We start from the raw sequence: 16359 nt of genomic DNA, 5'->3' as shown, positions 1-16359 counted from the left end.
TGGTTTCAGCGCTTAAAGGATGGGACTTAGTCAATCATATGTAACCATGGCAACCACTAGGGCAGCGGTTCTCAAACTTTAGCTTGCAGCTGAACCACTAGGTCTTGCTTATCATAGATTGCATGCCCATCTGCATTTTCTGTTTTCATAATCCTGTTGTTCATCTGAGGCCACTATTTGAGAACCACCACAGTAGAGCTGCTTTAGCTTATGCTGCTGCCAAGCTCCTGTCATAAATCTCAGTCTCTTTCTAATCTTGTATTTTATTTATCCAGTAAAACAAAAATCCAAAAACAAAGCTACTGGGGATTAGCTCTATCTGGAGACATAAAAAGAGATGCGATAAAGGGAAAGACCTTAATGAAACTCCCTCAGAAAACTTTTGCCAGAAACTATTATATTTCCACAGAATGAAAATTTTGACTAAAAAGTGATAATAATTACTTTCCAGAAAGTGGAGAGAAAACCTAGCCAAAACCATGATACAACTATGTATGTATAGTTTGTGTTCAAAATAATAGATTTATGTTTCTCTTAGCATATATTTAATACAATCCAACTGTCAAAGTCATTTCAATGGAAGGGGTCTTGTTACCAATCAGGACTCACAGATGTGGAATTGTTCTTTCCAGTGGTTTGCCTATATTAGAGATGAAACATGTGCTTTCAAAGATACATTAATGTGAATCCTAAATTTATAAAAGGAAAATGTGTGTGTCAATGTAATAATGTTTAATTAATTCCTTTACAGGACCGCATCAAAACACGTAAACAAGGACCTTGGTAATCTAGAGGAAAATAAAAAGTTAGAAGAAAACAATCACAAAACAGAAGCCTAAGAGAGAAACTGTTCTTGTTGTTGTCCAGGTAAGTAAGCTGTGTGAGGTTTATAGAAATAATTCCTAGTAAAGAATGAAACACCCTATGAGATGAAAGGGAAAGCCTTGACAGTAAGATATTTTATAATTGAGGCTTTTAAAACAAGAAGAGAGCTTTTCAAAAGCAAGCTTTGATAACTCAGGTGTCTTCAAAAGAATGGAATCTCAACCATTTTCATATCCTCCAAACAAATAATCATTATCCTCTGAATAATTAAAATCAATTTTGAAATTTTAACATTTAATTAGCATTTTGTATTCTAATGTCAAAAATTTTGTTGAGTGCAAAGAAGCTTAATTTTATAAACTGTGTTTTGGTTGGATGAGCACTGATTCTAATAATTTAAATTTATTTTTAAAAATAATTATGAGAATAATTTTTAAATATAAAAATTTGAATCCAATGATTTAAGATATTAAAAGTATTAGCCATCTCTCAAATTATTTTAATGAAAAGACTAACAAGTTTGTGTATACACACACACACACACACACACACACACACACACACACACACACTTTTGCAGGTCCCTTGGTCCAGCCTGAACCCTTTCACAGTCTGGGTGTCCTTGAAGGATGTCTGACTGACGGCTTAGGCCTGCTCTCCATGGGCCTTTTATTACCCATGGGGAGCAGGCCTAAGCCATCAGTTGGACATCCCCCAGGTGGGAGAGGCTCCCACCACCATCGCTGAGCTCACCTGCTGTCAGCCTGGCTTCTGCCTAAGTGGCGCTCCCACTTTAAGAGTGCATTGACCAACAGGGGACAGCTCTTGCATTGAGCATCTGCCCCCTGGTGGTCAGTACATGTGATAGTGACTGGTTGTTCCACCATTTGGTCGCTTTGCATATTACCCTTTTATTATATAGGAGGTGTATGTATACATGTATCTGTATATGCACATATGCATATATTTGTGTATAATATATATACACTTGTTATGTGTATTGCATATATTTTATGTAATTTATATGAGTGTGATTCTATTAAGGTAAGTCATTTGGGCACATTATTTTGCGTGTCCTTGAGTGAGAATACTTACTGTAGCTGACTCTCTAAAGTTAAAATCCCCAACAACCATAGTAAAATTTTGCTTCCTTATACATAAGCCATAGTCACAATTTGAGTATGTCACCCAAATTAATCCCATAGAGAAGATATGGGGCATGGGAAAGAATTGTGATTGGGAGGATGCACACAGGAAGGAAAAATAGAATAATTTAGGTAATCACTATTAAAATCTGAAAACCAGGACCTCAAACTGATTGGGAGAAAGAACTGGATTGGATTCTTTCCCCTTATTTGCCTTTCGTTGGAAGCAAGATAGACAGCATTTCTACCCATGGTGTGTGTTTTTTCTGCTTCTCTAGGATTCATTCCTCCATCTTTCATAAACATAGATTTTTACCTACTGTTATCTTCAAAATTGGGTTGAGTAAAATCTCAAAGGAAAATTGAGCTTGAAGACAAAGCCCACAAAAGAGTGTGATTTGAAGGAATAAGTGGATTTTTTAAACAGAATGAAATGTTTTCCTGAAAACCTTTATGCTCTTCACATGAATTAAGCAATTTTCATAAAAATAAAGACACTCAACTATTCCAAAAAAAATTATTTGCAGAAAGGGCATAGCAATGCCTGGCATCACAGATGGGTTCAGGGAAAATGGAGTTTTATGAAAGTCTCCTATAAAGTAATTCCTGTCACTTTTAGTACAAAGCATCTGCTGACAATAAAAAATGTTTGCTACAGTAACTTACTAAATTATGTTCTTTTTTTCATTATTTCAGAGAAAAAAAAACTATATAGGCCAATTGAAGCATGAACGTGGATTGTATTTAAGACATATACAAAGACATTGACAGCAATTCATGGTTCAAATATTAAGCAGTTCATTTTACCAAGCTGTCACAGGATCTTAGAGAATTATCTCAAGTCAAACAATGAAATGAAATTGCAAACAATAACAAGTTTTGGTAGCCATGATGATAGGTCATATGTTGCGTTTGGTTTTATTATTTTTTTTTTTTCTGTAAATGTCTGCACTGAGGATTTCCTTTCGGTTTGCCTTTTATGTAAATTTTTTACGTAGCTATTTTTATACACTGTAAGCTTTGTTCTGGGAGTTGCTGTTAATCTGATGTATACTGTAATGTTTTTATTTCAATTGTTTATATGGATAATCTGAGCAGGTACATTTCTGATTCTGATTGCTATCAATAATGCCCCTAAACTTTTTCACAAGCCCCTAACTCCCAAAGGTGGCAGCTTGTGAGGACTGGGAACACACACATTGCCCAATTCCAAAACTGTGGTTTTAGCCTGAGAGGGGGAGGCGCAGAGTCAGATTGCTAAACCCTGGATGAGCTGATTCTGTGTACGCACGACCAGCTGGCTCTCAAAAGGAAATCTCACATGCATATGGATGCACATACATAATAACGGTACTCCCAAACTAACAATTTTGCCTATACTGAAAAAAAAATAACATTACAGAATTTGGGTAGCACTTTAGAGACATCTGCTAGTAAATTATTTTCTGTCATAAGAAAGGAAAAAAATGTGCGAGAGACAGTTTGGAAAAATCACGAATAACATTTTCATTTTCATAGATCAGAGTGTAAATCACGGTATTTAAAAATTGGTGTTAAATCCTTTGGGTTATCCACTGCCTTAAAATTATGCCCATTTCCTTTTTAAAAGAGATATCAGTCAGAATTGGAGATTTTTAACAGTGGTCATTATCAAAGCTGTGTTATTTTCCACAGAATATAGAATATATATTTTTTTCGTGTGTGTTTTTGTTAACTATGCTACGGATATTGAATGCACCTTGAGATAATTTAGTGTTTTTAACTGGTACATAATTTATCAAGCAGTACATAAAAGTGTAATAATAAAATGTCTATGTATCTTTAGTTACATTCAAATTTGTAACTTTATAAGCGTGTTTTATGCTTGAGGAACTTTATAGGGTGGTAGTTTAAATGGAAACTTTTTGAAGTAGACTGGATATGGGCCAGTAGCTACTTGTGACTAGACTTTTAAACTTTGCTCTTTCAAGCAGAAGCCTGGATTCTGGGAGAACACTGCACAGCTATTTTTGTCCCAGGATTTACATAACTTTATATAGAAAAAGAAAATGAACATCAGATTCCCAGGTATAGAACTGTGTTCTTGGGAGAGAGGAAAACTGGTGTTTGTTTTTTAGATTGATGGAATAAAAATTATGAAGCCAATGAAAAATAAATTGAAGGTGGATATTAGGAATAATATTTTGCCACTTCTGCATTATTTAGAAACACATGCTGTTGTACATTTGTAAACCACTTACTATCTGGGCAATAGTATCTCAGTTTAATAAAAGCTTCCTGTAGTGCATTGGTATGAATTAAATACATAAAATATCTTATTAGACTCAAAGCTGTGTAAAATATTATGGGAGGGGGGAGAAAACATGTTATTTTGCCTCTAAACTTTCATTTATTGAAGTTTTATTTGGCAGGAAAAGAAAATTGAATCTTGGTCAATATTTAAACCAAAGTGAAAGGGGAAAAACCAAAGTTTTGTGTTCTGCATGGCAAAGCCATTCTGTTATCTCTCTGTAAATACTGTGATTTCTCTGTTTTCTCTTTTCTTTAGAATTTTGTTAAAGAAATTCTAAAAATTTTAAACACCTGCTTTCCACAATAAACCATGAACACTAAAATGAAATCTCTTTCATAGAAATACTTTTTCTTTTGGTGTGGGAGATCAAAGGTTCAAAGTCTAACTCCTAGGCTACATTTGCAGAAAGAAGCAATGCTACGATAGAAAGAGAGGGTTATGCTACAGTTATTTCTTGGCTTTCATTTGCTGTGGTTAACTGAGTTCAAGAACAGGTGTCGGAACCTAGAGAGCAGAACATTCACAGCACAGAGCTCTGGACGGGAAGCAGAAAGTTTGCTGGGAAACAGGAGACAACATTAGAACTATTGAATCCATGCCCGGATGAAAAGGAAAGCTTATTTGTGTAACATCAGAGATGTGCACAGCGAGGCTGGGAGGGCGGATCTTGCACAATCCTCAACTTCTGAGGTGGCATCTCTTCAGTTTACTACTAACTCTTCGGCAACAGGAGACAGGTTTTTCCAGCTCAAGTTTCACTTCCAATCTTTGATTATAAGAAATGTATATGGAAATGGATTAACACACCCGTCTATGCCTAAAAGATAATAAAACTGAAATATGTCTTCACACATCTCTCACAGTGGTCTGCCTCTTGTCTAAACTAGGATGTTTATGTATAGGAAATAGTTGTCTTTATTAAAACAGTAGAAAACTCATTTTGACTCTTCATTTCTCTGGAGAGGGAATTCAGCAAGGTGAAATTGTCTACACCTTCCTATTCTGCCACCTTCACCAGTCCTAGATTTTACCTAAAATTGGTTCTATAATGTATGTGTGTCTATCTTCAGGGATAGGATCATACTTGTTGTGGGTGTCCCATGTGGCTGTCCTAGGAACATAATTAAGAGGACATGCTCCTATTTCTTTTCTTCTACTATTAACACACCATTCAGTTTACCATTGGAAATTACCAAGGCATGAACTTCCATAGCAATTCTTTACCTTTAAAATAAGGTAAAGTCAGCTATGAACATCAGAGAGAGAAAAAAAATGATATTTATTGAGCCCATACTGTGTGCTAGGGCCAACCATACATTATCTTATTTAACCCTTACTTGTTGCAAATAGTATTAAATATCCTCCCATTTAATAGCTGAAATCTAAGGTTTAGAGAGGTTCCATAAGTCCCAAGTGCATTTAGCTTCTAAGTAAGTAAGTTGCTATAAAAACCAGATCTGATTCTAAAGGCCATGCTTGGCCCAATCTTCTATAGTTTCCAAACTTCTTTAATCAGGAAATCCTCCTTTTTTATAATATGTAAAATTGGGAAATATTGACACATGAAGTGATTATACTATCTATAAAGGATGGAATAGGCCAATATTATATAACTAGAGGCCTAATGCACGAATTTGTGCACAAGTAGGCCTTCCTTCCCCCAGCTGCCAGCACTGGCTTCCTTCTGGCACTGGGACCTTGGCTTAACCTCTAGCATCCGGGACCTGGGCTTCCCTCCAGCCACAGGCTTCTGGAAGGACACCCAGTCTAATTAGCATATTATGTTTTTATTATTACAGATTTAACAGCTGATCAGATATTTTATTAGACATCATATGTATAATTATATATGTTTATTTAAAACACATGTTTAAAAATGTGTATAAATATGTGAGACATTTTAAACATGCATGTTGCTGTCATACACTAAGTCCCTCTTATGAGACTGGCACTGTATTGATGTGTTACTTACACTTTCATTTGAATGTATTCAACTTCCTGTCACAGGAGGCACTATCTCCATGTTACAGATCAAGACAATGTAAATAAATTTGTTGACAATCACAGACATGGGAGGTGGGTAAGCCCGGACCTATGATCAAAATGCCAAAGTCCAAGTTCTATTCACTACATTGCTTGCCCTCCCTGTTATAAGAACATACATCTATCTATGCTTGGGAAGATGACCAAGAGGAAATATTTCCATTGAATAACTTATCTGATCCCCTTAGCAACATGTCATTCATATTTAAAGAAAAAGATGACCACCACTTTGAAAACAAATTATTATATAAGTATTAGCTTTTTGCCCCATTTTTCTTATTTAAAAAGGAAATTCTTAAATACATACAAATTATTTGTCAGATAGGAAGCAACTGTAGGGTGAACATGTTCATGGCACTGTGATGTGAGGCATTCATGGGTGTTACAGTTACAATAGCACACACTAGACTCAACAGTTGCAGTGAAATTTGTATGAATAAACCTAATTACATAAACTCTATAATATCAGGAAATAAGTGACGGTGTCAACATAATAGATGCTCAAAATAAATTATTAGGTTTTTGAGAAAACTTATATATCCAGAGAACAGAAGTTGTGGTGTCCAAAAGGTATGGCACTTGATAAAATGTGCCTTTGGAAGTTGGCAGCAATTCGGTTTAGACTGTGTAAGGGAATCAAAATTAAATATCAACTTCCCATAAACATTTTCTTTCTCATCATATCTTCCCAGGTAGGCCAGGATAAATGGAACTTCAATTAACAATTTAAATTGATGGTTGACTCACATATGATCTGAGATGTTCACTTCCACAGAAATAACAATTAAAATCCAGGCAAACCTATATTATTCTTTGAATTCTCATCATTAAGAAATAATATATAGTGAAATATTAGTGAAGATGAAGTTATTGCTTGAAAGTAATTTCACAACCCTCTCCCTGGATGGCCTATTAAGGATATAGAATACTAGTATTTCTGTTAAGAAAATGTTTTTGTCTATGTACTAGAGTCATCTCTTGGAAACTAAATTGTTATTAAAACCCAATTTACGCAGAAATTCTTGTTGACAATAACAATTAAGTTCCTTTTTCATAGCTTGATTAGAATTGTCCACCAAAAGCTTTAAAATAGACTTTATATTGAGAGACAAAGATATATTACCTATTGTTCAATCTAATCCCAAGAGGAAAGTTTATTGTTTAAAACTTTTGCAGGTTCATGTACAAGAATCATATTCTGTGAGTTTTCTTAATTTGGAGAGCTTTGTTTTTCATATATCACAGTTGCACACAAATTGTTTAAAAGATGATGGATTTTTGGTCATATTGGCAAAACCACAAAAACAACACATAGATCTTCCCCCACATACCTAACTGATAATATATTAAGATTTCTATAGTGACTTAGTTTCTCTCATATTTGTTTGTTATTTTTCTTAAGTGTAATAAAATGTAATTATTAAAATATAAAATACATACTTCATAGTTATCATGACAGGATTTGGATTTTCTGTTGTCGTGATGATAAAGGCAACATATGGAATCAGTGTTCAATTCAAAGGCTGTGCAGATTGATAAATTTTAACGCTATTGTTTTTGTGGTATTTCTGCAACAAAAATGGAATTGAACTGACATTAATACCATCAACATCAGTACCCAGTGACTCTTGGCATTGTACAGAAGAGGAAATGGCACTGAGGCAGATTCTGTTCGTCCATCTTCATCACTCCCCCTCTTTTAAAATTATTTTTCTAAGCATTTGATCCAATGAGAAAATCATGTAGTTGGGAGCAAAGTCAAATGGATTTTACAAAAATAGTTTTGTTTTGTTTTAATCTTTATTGTAGAGAGTTTTAGAGATGTACCAGAGTGGAGCAGGAGAGGGTTAGGAAGTTGGAATAAGCACAGGAAGCTGTTGAGTCATGATTTGGTTCTGCATGTCAGCTTGAGTTTCCAGATATAAAGCTCATATATTTGCAATTGCGGTGAACTGAGCTTTTGCTAAAAGATGACTTTATGGGAGGAAGCATGTCAGCAGCAGTTCACACAGTTTTTGATTTTGTCTTTGACTCATCTTTTCTTCCTGGACCAGACTCCTCCCACAGCACAGGCCTCTTCTTTCCAGCCTCCTGTGTGTTTCAGAAGCTTCCTACAGTCAAGTGCTCTTGCAAAAGGAATCCTATTCCTGATTCACTCGTGAGCCATTTTTTATTTTTTATTTTTTTTGCATTAAATGCCCTAATTTTTTTGTTTTGTTTTGTTTTCTAAATATATTTTTATTGATTTCAGACAGGAAGCGAGAGGGAGAAAGAAACATCAATGATGAGAATCATTGATTGGCTGCCTTCCGCACACCCCACACTGGGGATCAAGCCTACAACCCGGACATGTGCCCTGACCAGAATTGAACCATGACCTCTCAGTTCATAGTGATGCTCAACCACTGAGCCACATCAGCCAGGCATTAAATGCCCTAATTCTTTACCTTTACCTGTCTCCATACCCTTTGTATGTGACTTTGCAATTCTTCCCACAAAAGGACCAGAGAATGTTTTTCCATTCTTTGACACTAGGTTCATCCATATGATTCACTTTATCCAATAAAATCATGTGAAAGTGACTGTTTTTCAGTTCTGAGTCTAGGCCTCAAGCAGCATACCATATTTCTTCTTGACTTCTTGTACTTCTCTGATCACCATGGGAAGGACAAGCCGAGGCCAGCCTGTTCATGCCAAGATGGGTTTAAAGACACAGAGCAGATTCGCACCAGGTAAGGTGCCTCAGACAAACCCAGAGTATGGCAAGGCAAGCTCAGCCACGATCACTGGAGCCCAATCTGCATCAGCTGTCAGTCAGATGATCCACCTGGGCTACAATCCATGGGCTACACTCAGTAATAAAGGAGTGTTTTAAACCACTAAACTTTGAGATTGTTCTTTTGCAACAATAGCTCATTGGCACACTTCTTCAAGGGTAACAACTGATTGGCTAATTAGGTCAGGATAATATAAAAAAATACTAGAGGCCCAGTGCACAAAATTTGTGTACTAGTAGGGCCCCTAGCAGTTGCTGGCTACTGGCCAGTTAAACTCCCTTCCTTCCCCTGGTCATCTGCCCCCTGCCACTGCTGCTGGTTGCTGCGGGGCCTGATCACCCAGCCGAATGCCCTGCTGCTACCCAGCTCCCAGGTGCTGAGAGAGCCAGGTGGCAAGCCCCTGCCCTGCTCCCTCAGCACCTGAGAGCCCAGAGGTGGCATCACAATCAGATTGGCAGGGCAATCAGCCCCTGCCCAGTGACCAGTGGCTCACACCAGTCTTGGCCTGGCACTGCCCACTCACTTGCTCCACCGTCCCACCCCAATCCCTCTTTAATGAGGGCCCATCAGGGCCTGCAGCGCCTCCACTGCTGCCACTCCCAGTGCTGCTACACCAACACCAGCCGTGTTCGGTGCCACCCCCTGCTGGTCAGGGCATGTCATAGCAAGCAGTCAACTCCTGGTAGACGGGACAATTTGTATATTAGGCTTTTGCTATATAGGATTTCTTTCACACAAAAATAATTGGGCATACTTTATTAAAGCTGTAATGACTAAACTTTTGTGCTTTTGACATGTTCCCCTCTTCTCTGACTTTCTGGGAAAGTCATTGCCCTTCTATAGGTATTAAATATACTTTGGCATCAACACCAAGGGATTGTTTGTAGAAATGCCAGGTAGCTGTTTAGAGATGTTTCTTGAGCGGATAAATCATATGCACATCTCCTGGCAGTCTGGGCACATTATGAGTTCTGTCTGGCACTGGTCCCTATTTGTCTTTTCTCGTTGTTCTGAAAGTTCAGCATTTATGACAGGTTCATATAATCGCTCTCTCTGTATGTCCACATAATTACATTCCAATACCTTTCCTCAAATTAGAAATTACATCCAGGCTAGATATTCTGCTGACACCACATTCCTTACCAAATGTCAGAGTCTCTTAAAAAATATTCTCAAAAAAAAAATATATATATATATATATTCTCAGCTCAAAAGGCCTAATTAGATTTTCAGCTATTCATGTCGTTGGTCATTAGGACAATCACGCAAATCAACAAGCTCTCAGGTATCCAGGTACTAACTAAATGGGAACATCCTGAAAGAAATAAAAATTGTTCTAACTGCATTTATTAACCTTTTCCTTATGTTTTCACATTACAGGTTTATAAAACTCAGCAGGAAGTTTCAGTATAAAAATAGGGAAATATGGACGGCTATTTAAATACGAAACAATTAGAAAGGAGTTATTAAACAAACCTACACATACATACACCCTCAGCAAATTTTCCTGCAAACTATGCAGATTCTCACTGTCCATGGCATCCTGGTTGAAGAGATGGTGACAGTGGTGTGAGGGTAGACATGGGCATTTCATTTCTGTGTCCACCAAATGGCACCAGGCCTTCCTGAGGGACAGATGTATTATATTTATTGGTTTAATAAAAATAATGACAATCTTTAGAAATAGATTTTGGATGGACTTCTAAAAGGATGGGGATCTGCAATTCATTAGTAGTGAAACTTTGAACATAACTCCTGAGCCTCAGTTACCTCATCTGTAAAATGGCCGCAGAACTGTTGAAAACAGTTTGGCTCACTGGATAGGGCATTGGCCTGCAGACTGAAGGGTCCCAGGTTCTATTCTGGTCAAGGGCATATACATTGGTTGTGGGCACATCTTCGGTAAGGGGTGTGCAGGAGGCAACTGGTCGATGTTTCTCTCTCATGGATGTTTCTAGCTCTCTATCCCTCTCCCTCCCTCTCTGTAAAAAAAATCAATAAAATATACTTTTAAAAAATAAAATAAAATGGCCACAGAACTAATTACATAAGATCTTCTCCTGAACAGAATAAAATGCACAAGTTAAAGAGAAAATTACTCTGGCTCCCACTATTTAGTAAATTGCAGATTACTAAATTGCAGGGTCGGGGTAACCCAATTCAGTAGAGAATAGTTTACAAACATGGAGGCAGTGAGCAAAGAAACAGGTATGTGTGTGTGTTTTTAAATATGAAAACTATAAGCAGTATATTGTCCCACAATGGGAAAGTAAAGTCTTTGAGAACTGCTGGCTCGATGGTGGTATTTGGCCTAATAGATTAGTCCTGGGGCAAATGCTGGCCTCGCTATTGGTGGTTATTCCTGAAAACAGTCTTCTCCACAAATGTGAAATGGGCCTTTTTTATAGCCTACGTCAGCTCTATGCTGCTCTCAGCAGGCCGCTAGCAATATCCAGGTTTGAATCGTCAGAGGGATCACCGTGCCTGCTCTATAAGGAGAAGGTGCTCGATGGAGGTGTGTCTATCTGACATTGTCCTTGTCTACTACCCTTAGCAGCGATATGGATGTGGGTGACCCCATACAGCTAAAACGGATTGAGTAATCTTCCTGGTGACATCACCTCTTCCAATTCAGTCAGGTTAATTACTTGCTTCCTTTGTATATTAGTCTATTTCAACTGGTTTGCTACGTTTGAGAAAAATAGTAATAGCAAGATAATTAAAGGGGACAACTTTGAATATCCCAAAACTGAAGGGGAGAAAGGAAATAGTCACACCTCATTTGTGTGCCCACATTTTAGAACACACTGGAAAGAGGAAAGCCTCCCTCGGAAGTAACATTGAATTATTGATTAATATCTTGGATGGACACTCTTACTGAATCGAGGCTAAGCTTGGTGATTTCAAGTAACAAAAGAATTGTCCACTTTCTCCCATGAACCAAAAGTTCCTGAGTCCTTCCTATCCAAGGAGAGGGCACTTAAGATTCTCTTCATTGGGGTATCTGGTTCTTTATGAATAAACAATGCAGCAATCAACACCAGGATTAACTTTGCCTCGTTATTGCGTGTATACCTAGACTAAACAAAAGAAAGATGATTGCACTATGGAGTACCAGTCAGTTAGGCTGCTGAAAGTAACTAGGAGATTGTAGATAAGAAGTATATTATTGGTAATCTCTTTCTTACCGTTCCTTCCAGTTTTCTCCTCTTATGAAACTCTTATACACTCATCAAATACAGGATGAGTCAAATTATCTCATCACCATTACAACTAATGAGATGAGCTTTCTATTGTTCACAATTACAAATTCAATTTTGTTCACAAATCCATCTTCCGTTGTGCCCTGGCAGAAAACTTTGTAGACAGTCTTATAGAATTTTCGCAATTACTGCCAGTGATAGCGGATTTAAAGGATTTGAGGTCATCGATCTAAATTAATGTCTGGTCTGATTAGAAAGCAAATCGCAATGCAATTCATTCTTTAAAGGCTCTTCTCCAGAATTAAACTAACACGTGGTTAGAGTATCTTTTCCCTGAATTCCCTCTGTATCTCAGGCAGCTCATAATTAGCATGCAAGGACAATCATTTTAAATTCAAAATTTATTACTTTTGACAGGCTCCTCCCTTGCCAGCTAGCAATTTTAATCCCTTTATTATTAACTTAATTAAGGCAAACTACTATATGTGACTGTGAAGGAACAAAGGCCAATCCAAGTTGGCATGCTGATTTATTTAAGTTTAAATTGCTAAAAGTGATATGCTCTTTAGCCTGTGATAACAAGCAAAGGAAAAATATTTTCTGTACAAAATAATATATGAAGAATCCAGGGAAATATTTCAAATTTAAAATGGCTGTTTGTGTTGGGGGAGGATGTGTGCTTTTGTGGATTTAAAGGAAAAACAAAATCCTTAACCCATATAGATGACATTACAGCACCTCCAAAGGCAACTTAGTTAACCAAGAAGTCTGTGCTAAGTGAGGGGGTTACCTGGGCTGCACATAATACCTTAGAGAAATATAACCAAGATAATTTCACAAACCTCACTTATGTTTCATTTTCATGCTGTTGCTTTTTTTTTTTTAATTTCACTGAGCATAGTAGGCAGAAGTTTTTCTTCTTCACCTTGAAGAGAATGCATGGTATTTTGTAGAAGAGAGCTCCATCTGTATTTTTATTTTAATGTGTAATAGACACAAACAAACCCATTTGTACACACAATTTATTCATGAAACATGGGAATAAAGAATTTGAAGATTAGAAAAGAAATTTCTGAAGAGCCTAAATTAATAGTAGGGAAAATACATTTTTATTTCAACTTTGTTGATTTACTTTCCTCCTTTCCCTTAGATATTCCACTTATCTAATTGTCTTTCTTTTTCTCGGACGTCACCAAATGCTCCTCTTTCTTTAAGACTAGAATCAAGTTGCATAAAAATGTGATCCTTATTTTATTTTCTAATGACTTCCAAGCACCTATGCTAATGTTTACTTCAGAAAAGACACATCAAATATGTATAGGAAAGAAGGCCAGGAGAATGGCAGTTGATTTGGGGGTTTTTGGTGAGCAGGGTACAAGAGTGATTTCTCTCGTGGATTTTTATCTAGATAGATTTGAAGAATGAAGCCACGGACAAAGGATGGAGAATGAGAAGTACAGAAACTTTATTGCAAGCAGATTCTATCTCTATCTCTAAACCAGATTCTAATTCTAACACACTGTCTCTCCTGGCTAAGGAGAGAAAGAGGGGCCCCCTAAAGAGGGTGCCCACTGCTCTCTTTGTCTTGAGAGGAGACCCCGAAGACCCTTTCTCTCAATCATTGGCCACTCTGCTACCCAGTACCAGTTTCAAAGGACAAAGCCCAGGAGGGGCTCCCCCTCTTTCCTCTTATTTTACAACATCCCTATATCCTCTGTGAAAATGTTTCCTTTCCCCACCCCACATGCTGTGACTTTTTCTTTTTAAATCTCCGTGAATGTATGTCTTTCTCCCCCCTTATCCTGTGACATTTCTCTGTCCTTCATCTATCCATCTTATCTGTTCAGGTAGGAGTTGCTTTTGATCTATCTTATGGCTTTCTCCCAGTTGTCCTGGCCAGAGAGAGATGTTTTATTACCCTTCATGGGTCTCCAAGCAGCTCAGGTCAGGGCTGTTTTTGATCTAACTTATGGCTGCTTTAATTGCTCAGGCCAAGATGCCTCTATCCTCTCTAGACCCCCTTCCTTCCTGTCTGCCTGATTAAGCTAGCTAGCTAACTCTTATCAGTAGAGCAAGAGGGAAAAGATGGCCACTGGACACACAGTAAATAAGTGAAGAGGATTTAAACCCAGGCAGTCTACCAGCAAGCTATTAGAATTAGATTCTGTTCTCACAAGGTCATGATGCTTAAGTGAATATTATTTTTAATTACCATATTTAACAACCCTAAAGCCTGCATTTTTCTTTCTCATATTTTAACATCTCATAATTAAGATACAAGTTATGGTCAATGACTCCTTACTTTACCTGGCAGCAATCATGACAGTTGTCATTTTATAGAAAAACTAGAGGCCCGGTGTATGAAATTTGTGCAAAGGGGGAGGGGGGGGACGGGGAGTCCCCTAAGCCTGGCCTGCATCCTCTTGCAATCCAGGAACCTTCAGGGAGTGTCCTACTGACAGTTCATGCCCAATCTCTGTTGGACATCCCTCTTGCAATTAGGGACCGCTGGCTCCTAACCACTTGCCTGCCTGTCTGCCTGCATGATCACCCCTAATCCCTTTGACTGCCTGCCTGATCTCCCCTAACTGCCTCTGTCTCGGCCCCTGCACCTGAAACCCAGGCTTCCCTTCTCTGGCCAGCTAAGGCAACCGGGACCCGGCCAGCTTCCCCTGTGCTGACTACAGGCAACCGGGACTATGGGTGGCTTCCCCTGGACCAAGCCGCGGCTTTGTCAGGAATGATGTCCTGAATGACGTCTGAAAGACATCCAGTCTATTTGGTCTAATTAGCATATTATCCTTTTATGTGTATAGATATAAAAAGCTCCAGCATTGAAAGTTGCAAAATTAAATTTTGGTACATTGGAGAAAAATCAGAAGTACCCCTTTAACTTTCATTATAATAAACAATTTCAGGGAGAGGTGGAAAGGGCTTGGATTTAAGGCAGAGTAAGTCCCAAATGGTATTCACAGGGAAACTACCTTTATATCTTTTCAAAACTGACTGAGGAGCCCAGCACCCATGGACTTTAGTTATATTCTGGCTGTCATGGCACAAAGAAAAGGGTATGAAGAAACACAAACCTTGAATTGAAAAGCAACGAAGAACAAGTCACACTCTGGATGGTAAGAAATTTCAGGAATTCTTAGCCAACTTCATTTGATAATTGTTGATTTTCTGTATGATAATGGTGATATATATTCCAAAATGAATGTCTTATTAATACTATTGAAATTTATTTATTAGGCAGCAAATAAACATTCTAAATGATATAACAATTATGCCATAAATTAGTTGACTGCATTTTTTTTCTTAATTCATAAAATAATTGAGTCTTGCAATCGTTGGCACTTTGGAACAATGTAGCATATGATAAGTAAAAAAGCCAAGGACACATCACAAAGTGATTTGCATTAGCTAGAGTATAAGCAACACTTTCTCCCATGAACTTGCTCTTCTACCATCAAGCGAGCATTAAGCCTCCTCTGTGAGTGCTGGGTATCCTTGGGGAAGTTATTTAGCATTTGTCTGTAAAATAATGAAAAGAATGCCTCCCACCAAAGATTGTTGTGAGAAGTAAGGAGAGGAAACTTAGTGCCTGGTCCCTAGCAAACCATTATAAGTGATTTTAGTATTTTTGTTTGTATCTACACGGGTGTCAGCCAGATATGGTCTCCCACAACCCAGCACAGCACCTGTGATTTCCCATAGGAACTACTGGTTATGGGTTTGGTTTCTGCTTCTAAAGCTTTCCTTTCACCCAATCTTTGTCCTGTCAAACTTCAAGATGCTGCTTATCTCACCCCCGCCTCATACTTTCAACAAGAAACATTAAAAGAAAAAAGAAAAAAAGGCCAAAATAGTGATTTAGGCCAGGAAAGGTTATCTCTGGAGACTGGAATTGTGACTAGGTAGTAGGTATAAGAAGGGTAGGGGATAAGCTTTTTGAACCTTTAAAAACTATGTTTAAAGTAAATTTATAAAAATAAATTTGTTTAAAAACTAAAAAGAAGATAAGGTGTATATCACCTGTGGAGGAAGCTCTAATTTGAAAGAACAATTATGGTCAG

The 16359-nt window shown here is 37.6% G+C and overlaps 1 protein-coding gene across 2 annotated transcripts in view; it reads left to right on the top strand.

Moving 5' to 3' along the window:
- The window catches only part of ALCAM (activated leukocyte cell adhesion molecule), a 196547-nt gene extending 195680 nt beyond the window's left edge, over positions 1-867 (top strand). For both annotated transcript variants that reach the window (XM_036447638.2, XM_036447634.2), the window contains one exon: positions 752-867. In XM_036447638.2, the coding sequence (XP_036303531.1) occupies positions 752-839 (88 nt within the window). In that variant the 3' untranslated portion in view covers positions 840-867. The remainder of the gene's footprint in view (positions 1-751) is intronic.
- The last annotated feature ends 15492 nt before the right edge of the window (positions 868-16359 follow it).

The sequence above is a fragment of the Pipistrellus kuhlii genome, unplaced genomic scaffold, assembly GCF_014108245.1.
Source record: "Pipistrellus kuhlii isolate mPipKuh1 unplaced genomic scaffold, mPipKuh1.p scaffold_m20_p_2, whole genome shotgun sequence".
Classification (NCBI taxonomy): domain Eukaryota; kingdom Metazoa; phylum Chordata; class Mammalia; order Chiroptera; family Vespertilionidae; genus Pipistrellus; species Pipistrellus kuhlii.
This window is presented reverse-complemented; position numbering and strand designations above follow the sequence as displayed.